The 24,928-nt window shown below is 38.6% G+C and overlaps 5 protein-coding genes, 1 non-coding gene and 1 pseudogene across 9 annotated transcripts; 3 read left to right on the top strand and 4 right to left on the bottom strand.

Annotated features, from left to right (window-relative positions):
* LOC104762454 lies at positions 2,082-2,880 on the bottom strand. Its single transcript, XM_010485740.2, has one exon. The coding sequence runs from the start codon at positions 2,786-2,788 to the stop codon at positions 2,366-2,368; it is 423 nt and encodes a 140-aa protein (XP_010484042.1). The 5' UTR covers positions 2,789-2,880; the 3' UTR covers positions 2,082-2,365.
* TRNAT-UGU lies at positions 2,971-3,042 on the bottom strand. Its single transcript has one exon. It is a non-coding gene; the product is annotated as a tRNA-Thr (tRNA).
* On the bottom strand, positions 3,268-4,957 carry LOC104762453 (annotated as a pseudogene).
* On the top strand, positions 6,741-8,251 carry LOC104762452 (nucleolin-like). Its single transcript, XM_010485738.2, has 2 exons — positions 6,741-6,961; positions 7,817-8,251. Exons 1-2 carry the CDS (start codon positions 6,818-6,820, stop codon positions 7,970-7,972), a joined length of 300 nt encoding a protein of 99 aa, XP_010484040.1. The 5' UTR covers positions 6,741-6,817; the 3' UTR covers positions 7,973-8,251.
* Positions 9,279-11,848, bottom strand: LOC104762450. Of its 2 annotated transcripts, none has more exons than XM_010485733.2 (2): positions 9,977-10,259; positions 9,279-9,858 (listed from the first exon to the last, which is right to left on the bottom strand). In XM_010485733.2, exons 1-2 carry the CDS (start codon positions 10,137-10,139, stop codon positions 9,416-9,418), a joined length of 606 nt encoding a protein of 201 aa, XP_010484035.1. In that variant the 5' UTR covers positions 10,140-10,259; the 3' UTR covers positions 9,279-9,415. The 2 variants fall into 2 exon arrangements, with proteins under 2 accessions (XP_010484035.1, XP_010484037.1); XM_010485735.2 differs by lacking the exon at positions 9,977-10,259 and adding an exon at positions 11,586-11,848 and having other exon boundaries at positions 9,281-9,858.
* Positions 12,654-16,228, top strand: LOC104762451 (DEAD-box ATP-dependent RNA helicase 30). Of its 3 annotated transcripts, none has more exons than XM_010485736.2 (10): positions 12,654-12,893; positions 12,991-13,460; positions 13,580-13,759; positions 13,861-14,022; positions 14,111-14,265; positions 14,426-14,518; positions 14,622-14,707; positions 14,795-15,021; positions 15,601-15,828; positions 15,921-16,228. In XM_010485736.2, exons 1-10 carry the CDS (start codon positions 12,838-12,840, stop codon positions 16,046-16,048), a joined length of 1,785 nt encoding a protein of 594 aa, XP_010484038.1. In that variant the 5' UTR covers positions 12,654-12,837; the 3' UTR covers positions 16,049-16,228. The 3 variants fall into 3 exon arrangements, with proteins under 3 accessions (XP_010484038.1, XP_010484039.1, XP_019096032.1); XM_019240487.1 differs by having other exon boundaries at positions 12,806-12,893; positions 13,352-13,460; XM_010485737.2 differs by lacking the exons at positions 15,601-15,828; positions 15,921-16,228 and adding an exon at positions 15,130-15,228.
* LOC104762449 (histone deacetylase 6) lies at positions 22,443-24,928 on the top strand. The gene is made up of 6 exons (XM_010485732.2): positions 22,443-23,101; positions 23,487-23,927; positions 24,022-24,164; positions 24,424-24,514; positions 24,621-24,751; positions 24,846-24,928. The coding sequence occupies exons 1-6, from the start codon at positions 22,562-22,564 to the stop codon at positions 24,916-24,918; spliced, it is 1,419 nt and encodes a 472-aa protein (XP_010484034.1). The 5' UTR covers positions 22,443-22,561; the 3' UTR covers positions 24,919-24,928.

The raw sequence follows: 24,928 nt of genomic DNA, 5'->3' as shown, positions 1-24,928 counted from the left end.
ATAAACCTGATTGCATATGAATCATTAAAAGATCTAAATGATATTCAAGTTAGATCGGTCTAATCAATCACAATAGTATCAACTTTGCATGATCACAAAACGAGAATTTGGAGGGGAAGAAATAGAAATTAAATTTAGGAGATCAAAATTGACCAAGCGGTCGTAGTCACTGGTGTAGTGGAAAGGTTGATCATAATTGAGGAGGATTCGAAAGGAAACAAGGCAAATTATTAGAAACTAACATGTGCTTAAGTATATAAGTTTAAAACAAAGATATTTCTTTAATCATTCTTTCGTCGACTGGTAAAAAAGGAAAGACGCGTGGGGAACAGATGAACCACGCATTGTGGTTTCGTGTCTTACATTTCTACTCATACTGCTTAACTACCAGATGAATGCATTTTACTTGAAAATATTCGTATCATATTCACAATCAAATTCTTGTCATTCTTTTTAAACCCTAAACCATGTTATAACAAAAAAAATTGAGAAAGAGATTAGGAAAAAATAGGGTAATTTCAATCACTAAATTTACTTTCAATTATTAGCACTCTTAAACAAATACTATCAATCAAGATTTTAATATATTCTCTTTTACATAAATTAAAACTTAGTTTTTATTTTTTTTCTCAAGTGTAAATTTTATTGATGAAACTCTATTATACATGAAACATAGTCTAAGATCCGTTTTTTTTTTTAATTACATATATAAAGAGAAAAACAACATGAAATAAGTACCATGTCCATGTGAGTGACAAATTGACAACCCGTCAAGCTTTCGAGTAGTGGAGGCAGCCACCGATGTTTTCATACTAGACGACAATAATGATTCCGTATCATGATAAAATACAAGTGAGCAGATATTCAACCAGGTATATGAACTAAAGAGAAAACTAAAACATACAAAAAAAAGAAAAGGAAACGGCTAAAATATTATTATGATTAGTTTTATATTGTATGATATTTGAGTTTGTTAATAGTGTCTGATTTATAATTTTAATTGCACTGATGACATTCTTGTTTGTCGCTCTGAACACACAAAACTTAAACATGAGTTTAAAAACACATGAAACTTAAAATTTTGGATACGTTTCTAAAGTCATATTTCTATGATTCTATCTAACCCTATAAATTTAAAGTTATTCCTAAACCATTCACGCATCTAAACCCCAAGCTAAAAGAAGAGAGAAGAACAAGAAAAAGGTAAAAATCAGATAGAGAATCAAAAGATGAACTAAGAATATAACCAATCATCTTGGAACAGTAATCAGAGGAAAATCCTCAGTTCATCGAGAAAGAACAGATAATCAAAGGCTTTGAACAATGCCAATAAGTAGGTTCAAGGTCATAACCCATTATTCTCTAAGGTTGCAGCCTTGGCAAATGAGCCATATCCAACAAACGAGAATGTCAAAAAAAAAAAAAAAAAAAAAAAAAAAAAAAAAAAAAAAAANACTTCAGAGTTGGAACAACAACCCTATTGACGCAGGGAAAGCAGAGAAACATAAACTTTCATACTTGGAATGGTTAGTGTCATTCTTCTGATGTGAACTACTACAAGTTGCAATTGCAAGTCTTTAAATGCCCACACAGAGAAACTACCATGACTCGCTAACTATGTCTGCAAACTCTGCATATGGGAGTCTTGAAAATGTCAAACCATTTCTAGCTACACAAATAAAGACGAAAATGGGTATCCTCTCTATCTAACTCCAAGACATAAAGCTGGTAAAGAAGTCGAAGATCCATCAGACTGGTCATCAGCTAGTGATCAAATACCAAACAATCTGAGGATACGACCCATACGCAACAACCGATATAAACATTGACTTTCTAAAATACGAAAGGTAAACCAATACTTGGATGACCCAATGGAACTTTTCACCCTATGAATCGCCTAAGATTCCACAAGATTGCCATGTGAGTCAGAGTATTCCAGTTAAAAGCTTACAGAAAAAGACACAAACTTGGAACATCCAACTAACAAACAAACTTAAGACACTTAAAAAAATGCCATCTTCCATTACTCCAAATCTCAGCAATAACAATGCAAATTGTGAATCCAGAATAACTCAAAACAATTGACGTTATAATAAAGACATAACACACTACACATGTATGCGAAATGCCCAGTTTTTCTTATTAGAAATGTGTTGGCAAAACAAAAGAAGAACACAGACGACTAATGACAATGCAATGTTGTAATCTGTAATATGGGAATCTCAAAGCTATTCAAAAGAAATTTAGAAACTCTTTGTTCTAAATTCAAGAAAAAAAAGGTTCATCCTTTGAATCCCAGACATATTCAGAAGAAACGAAAGGAGTGAAATTTCTCACCAAATAAAAAAAAAAGGAGCAGCAAATTCTACGACTTGCGACCAAGCTGTTTCCTGAGTTTCCTATACTTGTGCTTGTTCATCTTCTTCTTCCTCTTCTTTTTCACACTATCAGCGTAAATCACAATCTCTTTCGCTTCTTTCTCCTCCTCGACCTCCTCCAATGATGTTGCTTCAGCTAGATCCAGAACTTGGATCTTATTATTGGGATTCAAGCATAACCCCATAGAGAAACTAGGGTAAAACCGCATAGGTTGGTTCTCGAATTCATTCGGGGAGACTGTAATCACTGGGTTAACAAGAGAAACTGGATCGGGCTTCTCAAAAGCAGACTCGATGTTGTTGATGAAGAAGGGCTTCTGGTATGTGAAGAGAGAAGGAGTACTAGTAAGCCTCTGGATTGAATTGAAGCAGGACTTGCTCTTGATGAACCTATGCATTAGATTCGCCATTGCGGATCCCAAAAAAAACCCTAATAAGAAACCACAAAAACTCGTCAAACAAGAGAGAGTGACGACGGATGAAGATGAACGACAACGTCAGGGGTTTTTCAGTTTTGGGTCTTTTGGCTTAAACGACATCGTTTCAATGATAACGACGTCGTTTTTTCATGAGGGAAATAAAACCAAAAAAGTGCCCACACGCAGGATCGAACTACGGACCTTCAGTTTACAAGACTGACGCTCTACCACTGAGCTATACGGGCTACTTGTTTACTAAAACCCACATCTTATATATATATCATAAGTTAAATATGTCTGATAAGCATATTAATCATAATCATAATCATAATCAGATAATTGAATCAAAACCAAAAGTTGCTGATCAAATGTTACCGAAATTTATTTATACTAGTATGTAGATTACAAATGCTGTAATCAAAATTCATCATATGTATATGTTTTTGAAGGTCAATTACATCAAACCGAGCTTCAACTAACTCAATGAGAAACTGTTTATTTTATTTATTTGGTTTAACCGTATCTATAGAACCAAACACGGAACATTTTTAAAGTAGACAGATCAAAACATAACCACATGACATGAATAAACTCATAAACGAGGAGCAACTAAACCGTTTGCAGAACTGTTCCAAAGAACCTGAGTGTCAATAACAGAGAGATGCTTGTCATCAAGCCTCTTCCATGTCCTAATTGATTTTACATCTCCCCAAGTGCCTTTCCTCTTCTTGTTCAAATCAACAACCACAACTCTTGCTCTTCTCTCCCATCCAGCTTTACCATAAGCATGATACCCAAATCCACCACCATAGCATAGATTCAACCCTTTTAGTTCACCGCAGAAGTCGTTGACATGGTCGTGACCCACAAACACAGATTTCACATCTCCTCTAGCTACCAATGTCGTGAAGAAACCAGAGTTTGTAGAAGCCGCGTATGTAGCTTCTTGTCTCACTCCTTTTGTAGCGTTCTTTGAATCGAAACTCCAAAACTCCGGTAATGGAATGTGGAAGTAAGCTAGTCCTGGTGCTTTACCTTGTTGAGGATTAGGCTTAGCATTGTACTCTTTCTGCAATAACAAGTCAAAACAACAATGTCAATATCAACAAACAAGATTGTTTCATCTCATCATTAATATAATTATATATACCTGGAGACGTTTTGAAGTGCGGTCGAACCAAAACTGCTGAGAAGTTTTGACCCAATCATATTTACTTTTCATGTAAGGAACACTAGAGTAATCTCCACTATCGAGAAAATAAAGATTAAGAGCAGACTTGTTCTGTAGATTGGAATCAGCAGCTCCATGGACTTGGAGATTGTAATTACCAAAACCATCAATATAATGAGCAGCTTCAGGAGGATTCACTTGAGATCAAGTGTTTGGAAGCTTCACAATGTGATTCATGAGTCCTTGTCTTGACAAGGTAGATTCTTGATCATGGTTTCCCAAAACAGCAACCCATGGGATCTTAGACTCAATAGCAGGAGCAAACGCAGCGTTTAGAGACTTCACAGCATCTTTAGCATCAGACCCAAAAATATTATCACCTGAAAGGAAACCAAAACCCCACAAAGATAATAAATTGCCATAAATGTAATCATCAAACATTAAATTCAAAATCAGGGTTTATGCAACAAAACCATAAAGTTCAGATTTTTTTCTAAAAGTATAAATTTAGATTAGTGAATTGAGTAATCGACAGGAAAAAGATTAGGGATTTATTAAAAATTTGGGATTTTTTTACCGGTGAAGACGATGAGATCAGGCTTCTCGGCGGCGATGACTCGTGACATGAAGACGGTGGTGTTAAGGTCAGAACAGTGAGCTTTCTGGCTAGGAAGAACTGCTAGACACGGGGTTGTGGCACCGTTTGCGAAGTGCATATCAGCAACCTGAAGTATCTTGAACTCGCCGTTCGCACCGAACCTGAGTTCCCGACGACGAGCTGATGCTGGAATCGGAGATAAACAGAGACATGACAAAGAAACAGAGAAGAGAAAGGAGACGAGTAAGCTTATCTTTCTTCGATTGTCCGCCATTGTTTTTGGTACCAAAGAAAGACGATTAAGCGGGCTTTTTATGGTCGTGTCTCACAGTGTGGAAATGTTTGAGCAAGTGTGTCCGGAAGAATCCAAAACGAAAGTAAGAACAATTGACAATTTGACAAGGAATGTTTTTAAAAATCTTGTTTTACTTTTCAAAGAGGTTTAAACACTTGAAGAAAAAAAAAAAAAAAAAAAAAAAAAAAAAGAATCGCCTAGTTAATTTATATTGGCTTGATAATTAATTAGGAGTTAATGACACACAACTACCAAGTACCAACCATATTTTTCTTTTAACACAAACATAACTCCTCCATTCAGAGTCATTATGTAGATTACATTTAAGGTTTCTCCGGCGGTCTCTTACTCTATCTATTCTATACATGACTAACATGAGACTTGTAGTTGATTTATTAATTGGTTTTTATTATATGGTTGTTTTTTAAATTCGCATATTGTCTCAAATGTTTAACATCAAGAAAATATGGCTTGTCTTCGTGCTTTCGTTTGGAAGCACTTTTACGTATTCGTGGGTTTAGGAGGTAACGAAAATTTTCGAAAGTACTAAAAGAAAGAAAAAAGGCACTAACGTATTCGTGGGTTTAGGTCTTAGGACGTAACGAAAATTTCCGAGTAATCACTTAAAAAAGAACGAAAAAAAAGCATTCCTTTTAAAATAAAAGTCGTTGATTGACTTGGAATTTTTAATGCTATAGCTACCAATACATTTTATGAGAATTTTACATACGTAAAAGTGATTAAAACATCGAATACAAACTTGAAACATTATCGAGTTATTTTAAAATATAATAAGATATATAATAACCATTGAAATGGATCGGACCAGGAATGCTTATTCCCCCATTTAGCTTCATCGCCAGTGGAATCGAGCGCTTCAAGGTGACTTATTAGCCAGAACAATACCTTCCACCATCATCATCATCAGCATCAATCTCAGTGAGGTAAATCACGATCAAGAACACAAGCTTCTGGTGATAAAGACCTGAAGCAAGGAACATTATGTATATGCTTTCTAAATCTATATCGCTATCAAGCTATATATATCGTAATGTAGACATACACAAACTCAGAGACTTCAAGACTTGTAGTAGTCTAGTAGACGTACATATATATCAATATATGTGTGTGGAAGTAATATAAAGAGAGGTTTTGTGTCGTTGTTTCGAGAAGCAAAGCCGTATTGTTATATTCCCGCATGCGAGGTTTCTTTCTCACAGGAAATGGGTGTGGGGAAAAAAAAATATAAAGAGTTAACCTTTATAAAGGTGTGTTTGGCCTTTTTAAAATAACAATGTGATAGCTTTTTCGTTTTACCCTAAGTTTTTTTACGCAATGTACAGCCTTTACAACTATTCACACAACATTTATTTGCAAGATTGATAGTCAATATTTTATCTATAACTGGCTTCTTGAAATTATGATTAGAGAGTACTGTATATAAACAACAGTGACAGTGAATGACATCCAAGTTAAATTAGCTAGCTAGTGAATGTGATATATGTATTTCGCAAGATCTTCGATGTTTTATAGTACTATAGGTTAGCAAATATTTGTATTTTACCTATCGAAGATCAGGTGCACTTGTATAGTTGACTGTATATTTTTTGTTCGAATTTATTTTTATTTTCTATATAGGTTTCAAGAGCAAGTCACGCGCGGGAAGGTAGGTTGTGGCCCAATGGGCCTACGCGTAAGAAACACTTCTCCTTACAATATCTAAAGTAAAGGGCTCACTAGACATAGCACTAGAGTAAATGCTTTTAACTTTTTAAGAAAACAGTAACTAAAATGCATAAGACAAAGATTACTTTCACTGTTTTACGATTATCCAATATTAAACATGGATCAAAGCCCAGTAACAAAAACGCAGTGTTTTGATATATCTGCTTCCGCGATTGATTTTGTCGTCCTCCTCCTCCACGAGAAAAGTAAGAAAGGGAGAAGAAGAAGAAAATGTTACAGTTTCCGACGTTGATGAGTCAGTTCCCGTCGTCGACGAAGGAAATACCGGCGTCTTATTTGCTTCCTTTACAGTGGCCTCAACCGCAGAACGAGGAGATGCTTCTCGCCATGGAAGAAGCTGAGTTCGAAGAAAAGGTATCTTCTCTCTTCTTTCGGAATCTGCTGATTTCAGTATTCGAGTAGTTACTGAAGCATACTTGTTTCAATCTTAACTCTTTTAATTTTATGTGAATAGAGCTGATTTTGATTGTGAACCCTTAATTTGATGATAACCGGATGCTAATTATCAAACTTTTTTTTCGATCCGTGGTTATACATTGACACCATGATGCTCTAACCGATGAACTATTGTTTATTGATCAAAAATTTTAGAACTTTTAGTGGATTCCAATGCTGAATTGTGATTCTAGTGTTGTGCGTTTCCAATGTGGAGTCCACGGATATAGGTATTTTTGTTCATTTGACTATCATTTGTATAGTTTTGGTTAGACCCACAAACATGTAGAGTAGACGAGAAGATCTGTGGATGATCTAGAAGTTTAGTATGGTATGGTTCCTAGATTAAGTTTGGAAAAAGAATTTGAGTCTACCTGTACATTTGACTACCATTTCAGTGTTTCAAATCTAGTTCCGTTGTCCTGAATCATTAAAACAAAGAGTAAGGTAATAAGCAAAGAGGAATGTTTTAGTTACTGATTTGGAATCAGCCATTGTGAACTTTAGACAAGATTAATCTGTTCTCAAACATTATTTTACTAGAAGCTTAACCTCACCACCTGTCTCCTTGTCATGTGATGTTTTTGGCTTCTCCTTTAATTGTATGCGCTTCATATTTGTATAGTTTCACACATTTATTAGATTATGTGATTATATAGATATGGGCGTCCTGAAAGGAGAGAGATCAGTGGGACTAATTTTCAATATCAATGTTGTTGTGATGAATGTCAAGACAAGTTTAAGTAATTCTTGTTTGTCTTCGGTTTGGTGCAGTGCAATGAGATCAGAAAGATGAGTCCTGCTTTGCCGGTAATTGGAAAACCAGTAGTTGACAACCAACAAGAAGAGGATGATAATGAAGCAGAGGATGATGATGCAGACAATGCAGAGGAATCAGATGGTGAAGAGTTTGAGCAAGAAACCGGATAAAAAAAAATCTTGAGGCTGGAAAACACACAAGGTTCATAATTGATGGAATTAAGATTGAACTTTTAAAGGCTGCGTATTAATCTGAACCTTCTTGTGCTAAAACCACTGTGATTCTGACTTTCCAAGCCATTTCTTTTTGTTTTGTTTTTTTCCGATGATCCGTAGTTTTCATATGTCTCAAATCTCATGGTCTTTAGTTTGTACATTGAGAATAAAACATGTGGAATGGTTTTGCTGTGTGTAGTTTTGGTGGTTTTTAGAAACTATTGTTAATGATGATCACATTTTCCTAAATTTAAACCGGAATATATGCCATCTATGGATGGGTAAGCAATTAGTTCAAAAGTGATGACTTTTAAATAATAGCATATACTGAGGTTTAAAATGAATAAACTTTGCTTGCTTTGGTAAAAAAAAAAAGAAGGGATAATAAAAGATGTTTGGTTTTTATGAATTTTAAAAAGAAAAAAAATTGTAATATTTATAAATTAAAAAAATGGTTAAAAGAAACCATTTACGTGTACTGCTGATTGATTTGTTCAACAAAATTTGAATTTGTGATATTTTAAGTAGGAAACAAATAACATTATGTGGTGCTACTACTCCAAAAGTGGATTTATGTATTAGTATAATCATTGAACAACTTCTAATAGTTTTTCTCTTTTTTTGTGGACTCCCAAGTTTTTAAAATTAACAAAGAATGGGACAAGTTGCTCACCAAATTCCCCATTTCTTTAGTCTTCCTCAGTCTGTCTCATTCACAAGTTGCGCACAATTTGGAAGTCAACTAAAATAGGCCGACTAACTATTTATTTTCCTTTCGTATTTTTTCAGTTTCAATATATCTGATGGTCCTTTTTCCCCCCATTTTTTCGCCAAGTGGGACTCTTATACGTAATATGGATGGAATAAACAAAAGAACTCCGTGTGAGTGTGTCCTTCTCTAATCCTGATGAGACAAGCAAACAAAGAAAAGCGAATGTTAAAACAAAATATTTACTTAATCAAACAAGAAAAAGCAAAAAAACAAAGAACCTCGTTTCGTGTGAAAAGCTGACACGTGTTGAGATAACTAATCAACCAGACTACACACGTGTCCACATCCCCGACATTGACACGATATGGTTCTCTCAGTATTCGCCACGTATCAACCGTATATAACCAAGAAAAGAACGTCGTACGTGCAAACACGTCTTACCGGCCGGTTATATTCTCCGTCAAAATTCAATTAACTCCGCCGGTTACATCCTCTACCGGAAATTTGTATAGGAAAATTTTAATTTTTCTCTTCACAAAACACACCGTAAAAAAAAAAAAATCGAAGAATCTAAATTTAAAATCCCAAGTTTTTTTTTCGTTTTTTCATCATCAAAGTATTCATTCGTATCTATGGCGTATATTCGAATTTTTTTTCTTTCAAAAATTGTCCAAATCTCCTCGAATTCAATGCCAGATGAGCCTGGAGTCTTTGTGTACACGACACGCATAGCAGCAGCAATGAGACTCTTCCGATCTATGATTGAATCTTCTAGGAACAAGATGATCCGTGGGAGGTAAACAATACCGAGACTGTAGATATCTTCCGTACGCCGGCGACGGTGAGTTCGGCGGTGAAGGCGTGACGGAGAACGGTGATTTCGGTGATCGATCTCCGCTTGAATACGGTGACGGAGACGACGACGATGACGATTCGCGTTTATGCGAAGATCTCGGAGGCGATAAAACGGCTCGGATCTTGGATCCGGTGAGGCGGTCGTACTCTTCGACGATGTTTGATAGTTCTTCTTCTGATTTGACTGAGATTAGTGTCTCGAGATCTCCGTTTGGTAATTGACATCTTAGATCAACGGAGTAACCGCAGAATTCAAATAGTTTCTTCATCAGCTCTGTAGAGAAACGAAATCAAAATTAAAAAAAAAAAAAAAAAAAATCAATCTCAGCTGATTGGGGAAAAATCGGAAGTCGAGGATACGAAATTGAAGTGGAGTGGAGTGGGAGATGAACCTGAGAAAGAGATAGAACGATCGACGGATAGGACTCTGGTGTGACCTCCAACGTAACGGAGGTTGCCGTCGGTGGAACGAGGGAGGATTCTGCCACCGTAACTGCAGAGAAATTTTAGATTACTTCCACTGTTGTTCTTCTCGTTATATTCAACCGCCACCATTGTTTTTTTTTTTTTGAATTTTTGTTACGATATAAGAAGAAGAAGAAGAAGAAGAAGAGGGAAGTTTATAAATTGTTTTTGGTTGTTTGGTGTTTTAAACCGAGAAGAAAGGTTGCAGGTGTATGGGTTTTTATAGGAAGGGGAGTGGGATGGGATCCTTCCGCGTATGGACCTTGTATGGGGCATTTTGGACAATTCTGTTAGTATTCCAATAACGGAATATTCTTTTATTTTAATTGATTCCATTTAAGAAAGATATCTTTTTTTTCCTCTTCAACAAAGTAGAGAGGGTCATTTATTGTAGACTGATTCTTCTATTGATCATCAAACAAAAGAAATTAGTCATAGAAATAATCAAGTATTGAATGCTGATTCGTAACATCTTATTAGTGGTCTCTTCAAATGTTAATGTTATTAGTTTTGAATGTTGACTTTATTTATGCCTTTATTTTTCCCTTTTCTTTTTATGTTTTTGCTACAAGGACATTTATTAGGTTTGAAAATTATAAACATGTTAGTTAAGTAATACCTTAGACCTTAGTCCATGTAATATTGTCACATGTTAAGGGTCAAGTCAAAGATAATACTTATTTCAACTGTAAAAAAAAAAGAAAGAAGAAGAAGCATACATGGTATATTATATTCCAAAAAAAAAGAACGGTGTAGATGGCAAGTCTGAAAATCCCATCACTCTTCTCAAAAACCTACTTTCGTAAGAGGACCCAAAAAAAAGAAGAGAGAAGACAAAAACGATAGTCCAGTGGTGTATAGCCCATTAAGTGGGTTACTCATGGGCCATGGCCCATATCTATCATATTGCCACAACAAATTAGAGGAAACAAAAAAAGAACAAAAATAAAATTGGAAATTAGGGTTACTAAATTGGGAATATTACTGTCCAAAAAACGAATCATAAAAAAATATCTAAGCTTTTTATCTTTTTTTGTTCCGTTTTGCGGCTTTTCGTCGTCTTCCAGCACTCAAATTCGAATCTAAGGTTACTACGCTGTTGAAGAACTTAAGCGACAGAGAGAGAGAGAGAGAGAGACAACAAGAACAAGAACACTAGCAATCTCTTCTTAAGTCACGATGAGCTCCTATGATCGTAGATTTGCTGATCCAAATTCGTATCGCCAACGCTCTGGGTAAGTGAAATCAATCAATCAATCAATCAATCGACCAATTTCTTCGTTTTGGTTTCCTTCGATCTGTTAACCTTTATAATTATCTGTGTTACTTTAGCGCCCCAGTTGGTTCGTCTCAGCCAATGGATCCTTCCGCCGCACCATACAACCCACGTTACAGTGGTGGCGGTGGTGGAGGAGGATATGGGCCGTCTCATGTAATGGCAGGTGACAATTCCGGTTATAATAATCGGTACCCATCTTTCCACCCACCCANAAGTCGAGGATACGAAATTGAAGTGGAGTGGAGTGGGAGATGAACCTGAGAAAGAGATAGAACGATCGACGGATAGGACTCTGGTGTGACCTCCAACGTAACGGAGGTTGCCGTCGGTGGAACGAGGGAGGATTCTGCCACCGTAACTGCAGAGAAATTTTAGATTACTTCCACTGTTGTTCTTCTCGTTATATTCAACCGCCACCATTGTTTTTTTTTTTTTGAATTTTTGTTACGATATAAGAAGAAGAAGAAGAAGAAGAAGAGGGAAGTTTATAAATTGTTTTTGGTTGTTTGGTGTTTTAAACCGAGAAGAAAGGTTGCAGGTGTATGGGTTTTTATAGGAAGGGGAGTGGGATGGGATCCTTCCGCGTATGGACCTTGTATGGGGCATTTTGGACAATTCTGTTAGTATTCCAATAACGGAATATTCTTTTATTTTAATTGATTCCATTTAAGAAAGATATCTTTTTTTTCCTCTTCAACAAAGTAGAGAGGGTCATTTATTGTAGACTGATTCTTCTATTGATCATCAAACAAAAGAAATTAGTCATAGAAATAATCAAGTATTGAATGCTGATTCGTAACATCTTATTAGTGGTCTCTTCAAATGTTAATGTTATTAGTTTTGAATGTTGACTTTATTTATGCCTTTATTTTTCCCTTTTCTTTTTATGTTTTTGCTACAAGGACATTTATTAGGTTTGAAAATTATAAACATGTTAGTTAAGTAATACCTTAGACCTTAGTCCATGTAATATTGTCACATGTTAAGGGTCAAGTCAAAGATAATACTTATTTCAACTGTAAAAAAAAAAGAAAGAAGAAGAAGCATACATGGTATATTATATTCCAAAAAAAAAGAACGGTGTAGATGGCAAGTCTGAAAATCCCATCACTCTTCTCAAAAACCTACTTTCGTAAGAGGACCCAAAAAAAAGAAGAGAGAAGACAAAAACGATAGTCCAGTGGTGTATAGCCCATTAAGTGGGTTACTCATGGGCCATGGCCCATATCTATCATATTGCCACAACAAATTAGAGGAAACAAAAAAAGAACAAAAATAAAATTGGAAATTAGGGTTACTAAATTGGGAATATTACTGTCCAAAAAACGAATCATAAAAAAATATCTAAGCTTTTTATCTTTTTTTGTTCCGTTTTGCGGCTTTTCGTCGTCTTCCAGCACTCAAATTCGAATCTAAGGTTACTACGCTGTTGAAGAACTTAAGCGACAGAGAGAGAGAGAGAGAGAGACAACAAGAACAAGAACACTAGCAATCTCTTCTTAAGTCACGATGAGCTCCTATGATCGTAGATTTGCTGATCCAAATTCGTATCGCCAACGCTCTGGGTAAGTGAAATCAATCAATCAATCAATCAATCGACCAATTTCTTCGTTTTGGTTTCCTTCGATCTGTTAACCTTTATAATTATCTGTGTTACTTTAGCGCCCCAGTTGGTTCGTCTCAGCCAATGGATCCTTCCGCCGCACCATACAACCCACGTTACAGTGGTGGCGGTGGTGGAGGAGGATATGGGCCGTCTCATGTAATGGCAGGTGACAATTCCGGTTATAATAATCGGTACCCATCTTTCCACCCACCCACTAGTGGTTTCTCTGTTGGTCGCGGTGGTGGTGGCGGAAGAGGTGGATACGGTCAATACGGGGATAGAAACGGCGGAGGGAATTGGGGAGGACGTGGTGGATCGAGTAATAGAGAGCTAGATAGCGTTTCTCTTCCCAAGCAGAATTTTGGGAATCTTGTACATTTCGAGAAGAACTTTTACGTTGAGAGTCCTTCTGTGCAGGCCATGACGGAGCAAGATGTTGCCATGTACAGAACCGAGAGGGATATCTCTGTTGAAGGTCGTGATGTTCCTAAGCCTATTAAGTTGTTCCAAGATGCTAATTTCCCAGGTATTTCATTTGATTGCTCAAAGTGTGTTTTTTTTCTTCCTTTGGTTGGGGATGTGATCTGAGTTGAGGAAATTTTGGTAATTTTTTTATCTAATTTGGGTTCTTGGTTCAATGGTTAGATAATATTCTCGAAGCAATTGCTAAACTGGGATTTACTGAGCCAACACCTATACAAGCTCAGGGATGGCCAATGGCTTTAAAGGGTAGGGATTTGATTGGTATTGCTGAGACTGGCTCTGGTAAGACATTGGCTTACTTGTTACCAGCTTTGGTTCACGTAAGTGCACAACCTCGATTGGGTGAGTATTATTATAACTCTTTATCAGTAGAATCCGATTTTAGCTGCGTTCTTTTTTTTAGGGCACATGTTTACTTATGTGTATCGTTTCGGTGTTTATAGGTCAAGATGATGGACCCATAGTGTTAATATTAGCCCCTACGAGGGAATTAGCTGTCCAGATACAAGAGGAATCAAGGAGGTTCGGGTTGCGGTCTGGTGTTAGAAGTACTTGTATCTATGGTGGTGCTCCTAAAGGACCACAGATTCGCGATCTTAGAAGAGGTACTTTATTTTCATCTCAATTTTGTAGCATTTTCCATGTCTGGTTCTTGGATGGAGCATAAAACTTTATGATTCATTATCTTGTCAGGTGTTGAGATTGTATTTGCTACACCTGGTCGTTTGACCGATATGCTGGAGTGCCAACACACTAATTTGAGGAGAGTGACTTACCTTGTGCTGGATGAGGCTGACAGAATGTTGGACATGGGATTTGAACCCCAAATTAGAAAGATTGTATCTCAGGTATGCTTGTATTTCCTATCTTGTAGTGTCATTAAGAAAAGGGTGTGTTGACCGATGAGATTTTATTGCTCGGTCTTCTCTACTCAAATTTTTGTTCCGTCCTAGTAGTTAGATAAGAAACAATACAGCTTTTGTTGAAATTGTACCTTTTTGTTCACAGATTCGACCTGATAGACAGACACTTCTTTGGAGTGCAACATGGCCACGAGAGGTTGAATCTCTTGCCAGGCAGTTTCTACGAGATCCATATAAGGTTTACTTGACATTCTGTTTAACTTAATTAGGATTGAGTATACTGTCGTTGAATAAAGTAGTGGATGTTTATGTTGTTCACTGAAACCAATTGTATTTTGTAGGCCATTATTGGATCAACAGATCTAAAAGCTAATCAGTCTATCAACCAAGTAATCGAGATTGTACCAACGCCAGAGAAATACAACAGGTTCTTAACTTTGCTTTAACTAGAGATGTAATCTTTCTTTTCCTTCCTTTTATGATTTTTGTGCTTATGCTTTTTCTCGTTTGATAGGCTCCTTGCACTGCTTAAACAGTTAATGGATGGGAGTAAAATTCTAATATTTGTGGAGACAAAGAGAGGGTGTGATCAAGTGACTAGACAATTGAGAATGGACGGATGGCCAGCTCTTGCCATACATGGTGACAAGAACCAGTCGGAAAGAGACCGAGTTTTGGCAGAATTTAAGAGTGGACGAAGCCCGATAATGACTGCCACTGATGTAGCAGCAAGGGGACTTGGTAGGATTAACCGTGTTACATTAGAGAGGATTAGAGTTTAGACCATTTCGTTTTCTTGGGGTTAAAAGATTAAAAAAAAAAATGTCGCCTGGCTGCCGCTTTCCACAGTTTCCTCTGGTACTAGAAAGAAAAGGAAAAGGGAGTTTCTTTGAAGAATTTGTTTCCCGCATCCATCTCCCGGGCATGGAGCTGATTGGTTTTTGAGCAGCCTGGGCGACTGACACCCGATTGCATAAATAGTGTTTTAACGACAGTCACACACACTCCTTATCCCTGCAAGTTAAGGTGGGCACATTTACTTGGAAAAATGTGTTGCTCTTAGTTTCTTGATCTTTTCAGATCTGCAGATGTAGGGATAAGGGGTTCTGTTCATCCTCCTAGGCTTTAAAACACCAAATTCATTTACACAAATAGTTTTCTGTTCTTTTCCTGCATTTGATATAAGGGGTTCTGTTCATCCTCCTAGGCTTTAAAACACCAAACTCATTTACACAAATAGTTTTCTGTTCATTTCCTGCATTTCATATCAGTCTATGATCTACATCTCTCTCAACTGTGTGTTTCTTCTTTCTTTTGCAGATGTGAAGGACATAAAGTGCGTGGTTAACTATGATTTCCCAAACACCTTGGAGGATTACATCCATAGGATTGGTCGAACAGGGCGTGCAGGAGCTAAAGGAATGGCCTTTACATTCTTTACACATGACAATGCTAAGTTTGCAAGAGAGCTTATAAAGATACTTCAAGAAGCTGGTCAAGTTGTACCTCCTACTCTGTCCGCACTAGTGCGATCATCTGGTTACGGAGGTGAAAACTCGTTTCTCTTATTTCATCTTAGTCTAACCAGTCTTTCGCTTAGTGGGTCTTACTATCTGATTCAATTTTTGTTGACTTTTCAGGTTCTGGTGGTGGACGAAACTTCCGGTCAAGAGGAGGAGGACGTGGTGGTGGTGGTGGTGGGTTTGGAGATAAACGGTCGAGATCAACGTCGAACTTTGTACCTCACGGTGGAAAGAGGACTTGGTAGAGAGAATCACTCACGTGATTGATTCTCTCGTTTTGTCATTAGATTAAGCTTTAATTATTTATGATAACACTTTATGATCAGTGTTTATTTTTCGAGTTGAAGTTTACTACAATCTGTTGTAGAGAGCAAACATTCACTTTTTAATTAACCTGATCTCAATTCTTCTTATTCTTTAAGTTATCTTAACATATTTGCCTTTAAAATATAAATTAGAACACATTTGCCTATTTCTTAATTCTCTCAAGTAACATTGTATTGAAACTACTTCAATAAAATTGTTTGTGCCTTTGTGGGTTAGTTTGAGAGGCACAAGTAAATTCTAAAAGAAATTAGACAAATGTTGGCATGCAAAACTAGAAAATGTTTTCTATTCTTTTTTTTCTTTCTAACAACATCTTCTCTTTTTTTTTTTTTTTTTTTTTTTTTTTTTTTTTTTTTTTTTTTTTTTTTTTTTTTNAGTGTTTCTACACCGGAGCTTCACAAAAAATAGCGATATAAATAAGAAGAGTGCTAGCTTAAATATATTAGTAATTCTGGAAGTGATGGAACCATAGATACAGATAAGTGTCCTGTGGAGTAATTGCTGGGGTAAAAATGTTTGAGCTATCAAGTCCGATGATTCTTCTCCTCACCAATAGTTGTATCTCCTTCTTGATTTGATCCGTGGACTTGAAAGAGGGTGAGTGTAGTCTGCTGTTGCGTTCTGTCCAGATGAAATAAATAAGAGCTTGGTAGACGATCTTGCAAATGACATTGAGCTTCCTATTCGAGGTAGGATTCTTGATCCAACTCAGAGTTCCCATGAAGGTAGATGATTGAGATGGTATAAACGGAGCAAAAAAAATCGAGCCACAGAACCTTTGAATACGAACACTGGAAAAAGAAATGGTCTCGAGACTCCTCCCCTGAATGACAAAGTAGACAGTTGGAAGGGACTTGAAGATTCCATCTCGGCAGCCTGTCTCTTGTGGTTAGCCTATTTAAAACCGTAAGCCAGGCCATAAACGCCATCTTTGGGATTCTCTCCTTGAACTATATCTGAGCGTGCCAACTAACCGTATCACCAGGCGGATGCAAGTGCCTCCAAGTTTTAAGAGAGGGGAACGTACCTCGGGATTGATCAGGAGTTAGGTTCCAAGAAAACTCATCACCACCAGTTCGAGCCAACGGGGGATGATGATTCTGCAAACATTCACGCAGTAGTTGGACTTGGGGATTCCTTCCTCGGGTAATAGACCAACCCCCATTCCTCACGGCTTGGGAGACCTTTGAGAGTAGTCCTATACCAGAAACTCTCGGACCAGAATCTCCAATGACATCAATGAGAGGCCCCAGTCCTGTCCAGTTATCATGCCAGAACAAGGCTTCATTGCCAGATACTATTTCACATGAAATGAAGGGTCTTGCCAAATGACGTAATTTAACAAGCCTCCTCCAAATCCAACTTCCTGAGGATCTGAAATCTGCATTCCAAAAGCTTCTTCCTTGAATAAGTTGCTTCCTAACCCATGAAACTCAGAGAGAACCAGCTTGGGAGAAGATTAACCAAATTAGCTTCAAACCAAAAATATGGTTCCAATCCATGAGCCTTCTAAGCCCTAGACCTCCTGCAGTTTTTGGTGCGCATACAACTTCCCAAGAGACTTTTGCGCCACGAGCAGAGTTTGTGACTCCCTTCCAGAGGAAGGCACTACAAATTTGTTCAAGTTCCTCAATACATTTGTTTGGAAGAATAAAAATGGAGGCCCAGAAATTGAAGGTACTGTTGATAACTGATTGTAGAAGCTGAAGTCGTCCCGCAAAGGAGAGGTGGCGATGTGTCCAACCCGAGATACGAGCCTTGACCTTATCAGTTAAAGGTCTGTAGTCTGAAGGAGTGAGCTTCTGAGTGATCAGTGGAACACCGAGATACCTGACTGGTAGAGATCCATGGACTAGGTTGAGAGATAATGCCATTCTCCGAGTTTCCTCTCTATTGTTGCCATCCAGGAAGAGGCAAGACTTTGCCAGATTGATTCCCAAACCCGAAGCTTGATTGAACTGATCCAGAACTTGTACAATTGCAGTGAGGGATGCCTCCGACCCATCAAAGAACACAAGAAGATCATCCGCGAAACTTAAGCGGGTGATGAGAGGATCAATACACATCGGATGAGGCCTGATCAAATCTTGTGTAGTAGCCAAGTCAAGCTTCCTTGATAGAATGTCCATGACCATAGTGAATAGAGGAGCTGATATCGAGTCACCTTGCCTTAGCCCTTTTTGCCCCGAGAAGTATCCTATGAGTTCACCATTAAAAGCCACTGAAAAAGATGGAGTCGTAAAGCATGTAACCAACCATTTGATCAAAACTAGAGGCAATTCATAAGCCTTGAGAATGTTGATCAAGAAGTTCCAGTCCACATTATCAAACGCCTTGGATATATCAATTTGTAAGCATCCTCTGGTGGTAGGTCCTTCCTTATTGAAGTCTGCAACCAATTCGGCAGCCAGGAGAACATTCTCACATAGAAGCCTCCCTTTGATGAATGTAACATGGTTACGTTGAACCGCTTGATTTGTGAAGAGCTTTAGTCTTCTTGCTAGCAACCTTGAGATTATCTTGTATATCGTGTTACAGCAAGAAACGGGTCCGAACTCGTTCAGTCTTTCTGAAGTTAGAGTCTTCGGTATGAGCGCCAGAATGGTAGCGTTTGTCTGCTTTAGTAGCTTCCCAGTTGTGAAGAATTCAGTGACTGCAGCAATGACATCAGGACCAACTAATCCCCATGAGTTAACAAAGAAATCCGCAGTGAATCCATCTGGTCTAGACGCCTTATTACGAGGAAGGAAAAATAACGTGCTTGTTACTTCCTCAAGAGTTGGAATAAGTTGGAGTTTGGTTGCCAATTCATTGTTGCACATGAATGGAGTGAGATCTTTGATTTCCTGAACAGACAACGGTTGTACCGCATCATTCCTGACTCCAAGCAAATTCTGGTAGTAGTCTGCTATTAATTCCTTTAGCTGAACCGCCTCTGAAATCCTGTGATCATCATCAGTGAGAAGGGAGCAAATTCTGTTCCTTTCCTGATGAGCCTTGACTAACTTGTGAAAGAATCTCGTATTGGAATCACCCTGTGAGTACCATCTTATTCTCGATTTTTGCTTAAGGAATGACTCTTCAGCCGAAGACAAGAACAACCATTTTTTCTTTAGTTCCTTCTCCTCACAAAATAATTGTTGAGATGGACTGCTAAGGACTTGAGACTGAATCCTTAATAGTGCTTCATGTGCTTCTGTTGTTCTAGCCTGAATATTGCTGAAGTTGTTTCGATTTAGTGCCTTACAACCGATCTTAACTTCCTTAAGCTTCTGACAAAGTCCATACATCAATGTACCTCTCAAAATTGGTCTGTTCCAAGCGGATTCAAGCATACTTGCATAGTCAGGATGAGTAGAGAAGAAGTTATAAAACTTGAAAGGTACCTTCCTTCTCTCGACTTCAGTGGAGGTTGTGACTAGTATAGGAGAATGGTCAAAACCACCTGGAGCATCAAAAAGGGCAATTGACTGAGGATAAGTATCCAACCAAGCTTCATTTATCATCGCTCTGTCCAGTTTCCTTGTCATTGGATTCAGCTCTTGTCCATTGTACCAAGTGTGAGAAGATCCTCGACCAGGCATATCCATCAACTCGCAATTGTCTATACACTCTTGGAATTCCTCCATACCACGCAGAGGAAGCGGATAGGAAAGCATAGAGTAATGGTCCTGTGCCTGTAGAATTTGGTTGAAGTCACCGAGGATGAGCCAAGGTAAATCACGTTGACTTCTATAATGATGCAACTCTTCAAGCGTTAACCATAGATCACGTCGAGCTATCATACAGTTCCGGCCATACACAAAGGTGATTGAGCAAGACTGATTCGTTGAAGTATCAAATACGCCACAAGCAATTACCTGATCAGTTTTTTTGTAGATGAACACTCTAAGGGAAGGATCCCACACTACCCAGATTCTTCCATTACTTGCTTGAGATGAGTAGCTAGAATCCCATCTCCACCCTGGGAAGGTATTAGTCAAAATAGAGTCAGCACTCTCCTGATTCACATGAGTTTCCAAAATGCCTCCTATATGAGGTCTTTGAGACTGAATCCATCTCTTAAGCTCCTGCTGTCTATTAGAGGTATTTAACCCCCTTATATTATAACAAAAAAGTTGTATCTTCATCATCAATGGACAAAAGGTGTTGAAAGCTAAGCTTTCAAGCGTGATGATGGGGACGACCCTTCCCTGGGCGTCCACTGATGGAGTTCTTAACACTCTTCTGAGTCCCTTTCTTAGACTTGTTAGGATTGGCTGACAATGAGGATCCAATAGCCCTTGTCCTCCTATTAGAACCTTCGGGATGCACTTGTTTCNAAAAGGTGTTGAAAGCTAAGCTTTCAAGCGTGATGATGGGGACGACCCTTCCCTGGGCGTCCACTGATGGAGTTCTTAACACTCTTCTGAGTCCCTTTCTTAGACTTGTTAGGATTGGCTGACAATGAGGATCCAATAGCCCTTGTCCTCCTATTAGATCCTTCGGGATGCACTTGTTTCCCTTGTGTCAATCCAACTCTCTGAACAGAACTTCCTGTGTTCTGATTCTTTGACAAATCTGTCGATCCCACTAGCACCTGAGACTTAGAATTAGAAGTTTCACCAATAACTACAGTGCTATTTTCCTGTATTATAACAGCTTTGTCCTTGTTCGTAGTATCAGTTTTCTTAGGTGAGTTCGATCTACGCTTGACCACCGTCCATTCCGATAGAGAGTCTGCAGGAGGAGATTCAATGTATCGATGGGTTGGTTTAGGTCTGAACTCTTGCACCGAAGGATTTCCTAAGTTGATAGCAGGAGTTGCAACATTAGCCAGAGGTGCGATTGCAGTAACCTTAGAAGCATCAGCCGAAGTTCTTTCATCAGTGCTCCCTGTAGGTATAGGAGGAGCTGATATTGATACGGTAATAGCTGGTGCAGAAGGACAACGGTGGTAGAGATGACCAAACTCACTACAGTAATCACACTTTGGCGGAAGCCGAGGATATTCAACCCAAATTCTGATCTCGTTTCCATCATCATCCTCCACCAGTACTGAATGAGGGAGCTCCTTTTTGAGAAGTATCTCGACTTTGATTCTAGTGTCCGCAGTCAGAGGAGGCAACTGAAACTTCTCTGTATGGAGAGGTTCTCCTATTCCAGAAGCAATTGTACTTAGACCTGGGAGAGAATATAGCTGAGGAGGCACGTCTTTAAGAATAACCCATATTGGGAGTGATATGAGCTTAACTGGTGTGAGTGAAGTAGTCGGAGACCAGGCAGTGACAGTGAAAAGGCAGTTCCCTGCTTGCCAACATCCTACCTCTAGAACCCATTTCTGAGTAGCTTCAGATGGAATATAAATGAGCACAAGTCCATTCGCTAGACAACGAATGTTTATACGACCATTTTTACCCCAGATAGGATTAAGATCAACAAATATTTTTCCAGGAGGTGGAGGATTGCCATGGAAATGGGCCACTATGTGGTCTTTCCAAGTATCTGAAGCTTTAAGTATCACTGCAGCAGGAGCACGAACTCTCGGAGTACCATCCTCTGTGTAAGATGGTTTAGCAGCCTTTGTGAGATTCCTAAGACTAGTGTCAAACCTTTCTGCCCAGATTAGCTCAATATCTTCTATTACCGGTGGAGTTTTAATCGCAGGAGGAGGAAGAGGTAAAGATTCAGAAATTGGAGGTGAAGAGTCAGGGGATACATTACCATTCTCAATCAACAAGGATGGAGGAGGAGGTGGAGGTGGAGGAGACAAGGGTAAGCTTGCTCCAGATCTGAAATGGTCCGAAGACTCCTTGTTTAGATCTGGAATCGAGGTTGGTCCTTTGCAGGTTAATTCCTTCGGATATGGTGGCTCAGATTGTGACATTGAGGTTATCTGGGGGTAGAAAGAAAGAGGAGGGAGAAAGGAGAGATTCTCGTCGGCGGCGTGAGGCCAACCGACAGTGTTGATGGATTCTTAGGACGTTCTTCTTTTATCGCCTTTTTATCGCCTTCTTTTATCGTTTTCTTTTGAAAACTTGGATAAGAACAAAATAAAAAGAATAACAACATATTCTAAGTATGGCTTTTCGTAAAAATTGGTAAATTCACCTCACGTGTAACTTATCTAAAAAATACTGACATTTATTTGTCAAACAATGTCTACCGGCTACCATTAGGAAAACCAAATTAAAATTAGGAAAATATGCTAATTCAGGAATCGAATGTATAATAATATGTTAAGTGTAAGATAATATGGATTCTCTATATAATGTAACTAATTTTTAATGTGCGTGTATATAAATAAGCCTCGCTAACAATTCCTGTTAATGAGTTTTTCTCAGGCTTTTACTTAGACAAATTTTGCTCCGAGTTAATAAAAAACTTGGGAATAGAGAGACTCTGAGTCGGAGTGAGAGAGAGAGAGAGAGAGAGAGAGAGAGGAAGGAACCATGGAGGCAGACGAAAGCGGTATCTCCTTGCCGTCGGGACCCGACGGTCGTAAGCGGCGAGTCAGTTACTTCTACGAGCCCACGATCGGTGACTACTACTACGGTCAAGGACATCCGATGAAACCTCACCGGATCCGTATGGCTCATAGCCTAATCATCCACTATCACCTCCACCGTCGCTTAGAAATCAGCCGTCCTAACCTCGCCGACGCCTCCGATATCGGCCGCTTTCATTCTCCCGATTACGTTGATTTCCTCGCTTCCGTTTCGCCGGAATCTATGGGCGATCCTTCCTCTGCACGAAACCTAAGGCGATTCAATGTCGGCGAGGACTGTCCTGTCTTCGACGGGCTTTTTGATTTTTGCCGTGCTTCCGCCGGTGGTTCCATTGGCGCCGCCGTCAAATTAAATAGGCAGGACGCTGATATCGCTATCAATTGGGGCGGTGGGCTTCACCATGCCAAGAAAAGCGAGGCCTCTGGGTTTTGCTATGTTAATGACATCGTGCTTGGGATTCTTGAGTTGCTCAAGATGTTTAGGGTAAATTCTCGATTCTTTGTTATTATCTCATCTCTTAGCCTTGTTCGTAGTTGCTCTTCTGTAAATTTTAGGGTTTAAAGCTTATCGTGTTGAGTGGTTTTTCTATTAATTCACCTGAAACCGAGAAGCATTGTGTGATTATTTTGATTCTGTCATGTTCCTTAATTGCATATTACCTTTAGGATCTTGCATTAGGTCAAGTGCATCAGAGCATTAGAACAAGAGATGTTCCTCTTTGTTTACCATCATCTGATTCTTTAAATTTTTCTAATTTTGGATTCCGTTCCTGTGATATTGTAATCTGATAGCATCCTTCATAATGTTGAGCATGCAACAATGTTTCCATTGCTTACATCTTAGTGCTTTCATCCAATTTTGTTTGCAGCGGGTTCTCTACGTAGACATCGATGTCCATCATGGAGATGGAGTGGAAGAAGCGTTTTACACCACTGATAGAGTTATGACTGTTTCTTTCCACAAATTTGGGGACTTTTTCCCAGGAACTGGTCACATAAGAGACGTCGGCGCAGATAATGGGAAATACTACGCTCTAAATGTTCCATTAAACGATGGTATGGACGATGAGAGTTTCCGCAGCTTGTTTAGACCTCTTATCCAGAAGGTTATGGAGGTGTATCAGCCAGAAGCAGTTGTTCTTCAGTGTGGGGCTGACTCCTTAAGCGGTGATCGGTTGGGTTGCTTCAACTTATCAGTCAAGGGTCATGCTGATTGCCTCCGATTCTTAAGATCTTACAACATTCCTCTCATGGTCTTGGGTGGTGGAGGGTATACTATACGAAATGTTGCCCGTTGCTGGTGTTATGAGGTCTTTTCATCTCTTTTGCACTTCTTCTATGTTTTTTGAGATAATTTTATAAGTTTTTGTTCTTGAAAGGTTTGTTTCTGTTGCCTCGTTGCAGACTGCAGTAGCGGTTGGAGTAGAGCCGGACAACAATCTCCCATTCAATGAGTATTTTGAGTATTTCGGCCCAGATTATACGCTTCATGTCGACCCAGGTCCAATGGAGAATTTAAACACACCAAAAGATATGGAGAAAATAAGGTAAGATCTCCTACTTCCCCTTTTATGGTCATTGTACTTTTGGCTGCCAGCGAACTCTACCCATCCACTTTTTTTTTTTTAAAGATGCTAGTGATGCTCCCTCAGATAGTAAATCGTTATAGAACATATGATTTTATCTTTAAGCTGGTTCCACTAGTTCACAAAAGTTTCACATGCCCATAGCTTTTAACTACTGAATATAAGTGGCTTTGTCGATGAGGTCATTTGACCTTAGAGAAATGAGTTGTTAAAATTTCAGGAACACGTTGCTGGAACAACTTTCGGGACTAATGCATGCACCTAGCGTGCAGTTTCAGCATACACCACCAGTAAATCGAGTTTTGGACGAGGTAATTTTCAATAATCTGTTGCTGTGTATCTCACTCTGCTGTTTTAGTTTCGTCATATTTTATTGGGACTGACTCAAAATCTGTTTATCTGAATGAAAATCTTTAGCCGGAAGATGACATGGAGACGAGACCAAAGCCTCGCATCTGGAGTGGAACTGCAGCTTATGAATCAGACAGTGACGATGACGATAAACCTCTTCATGGTTTCTCAGGTCTTGATGGCCCAAGTATGGACAGGTAAAAAAAAACGCTTCATCCTAGTTACTCCAACCTACTCTCTCATTGTAACAAGTGATTTTTAGAATTTAATTGATATCTCTTAAATCTCCAGGGACTCTACAGGTGAAGATGAAATGGAAGACGATGATAACCCAGAGCCGGATGTGACTCCTCCATCGTCTTAAAACCAGCTTC

The sequence above is a fragment of the Camelina sativa genome, chromosome 18, assembly GCF_000633955.1.
Source record: "Camelina sativa cultivar DH55 chromosome 18, Cs, whole genome shotgun sequence".
Lineage (NCBI taxonomy): Eukaryota > Viridiplantae > Streptophyta > Magnoliopsida > Brassicales > Brassicaceae > Camelina > Camelina sativa.
Note: the sequence above shows the minus strand (reverse complement) of the source record. Positions and strands in the feature narration are given on the sequence as shown.

Coding starts and splice junctions, on each gene's coding strand:
- LOC104762450 (XM_010485735.2), bottom strand. CDS start 11,748: ATGGTGGCGGTTGAATATAACGAGAAGAACAACAGTGGAAGTAATCTA. Junction 9,859..11,585: donor TCGTTCTATCTCTTTCTCAG/GTTCATCTCCCA, acceptor GTTTCTCTACAG/AGCTGATGAAGAAACTATTT.
- LOC104762452 (XM_010485738.2), top strand. CDS start 6,818: ATGTTACAGTTTCCGACGTTGATGAGTCAGTTCCCGTCGTCGACGAAG. Junction 6,962..7,816: donor AAGCTGAGTTCGAAGAAAAG/GTATCTTCTCTC, acceptor GGTTTGGTGCAG/TGCAATGAGATCAGAAAGAT.
- LOC104762451 (XM_010485736.2), top strand. CDS start 12,838: ATGAGCTCCTATGATCGTAGATTTGCTGATCCAAATTCGTATCGCCAA. Junction 12,894..12,990: donor TCGTATCGCCAACGCTCTGG/GTAAGTGAAATC, acceptor GTGTTACTTTAG/CGCCCCAGTTGGTTCGTCTC. Junction 13,760..13,860: donor AAGTGCACAACCTCGATTGG/GTGAGTATTATT, acceptor CGGTGTTTATAG/GTCAAGATGATGGACCCATA.
- LOC104762454 (XM_010485740.2), bottom strand. CDS start 2,788: ATGGCGAATCTAATGCATAGGTTCATCAAGAGCAAGTCCTGCTTCAAT.
- LOC104762449 (XM_010485732.2), top strand. CDS start 22,562: ATGGAGGCAGACGAAAGCGGTATCTCCTTGCCGTCGGGACCCGACGGT. Junction 23,928..24,021: donor CCCGTTGCTGGTGTTATGAG/GTCTTTTCATCT, acceptor GCCTCGTTGCAG/ACTGCAGTAGCGGTTGGAGT. Junction 24,752..24,845: donor GATGGCCCAAGTATGGACAG/GTAAAAAAAAAC, acceptor TTAAATCTCCAG/GGACTCTACAGGTGAAGATG.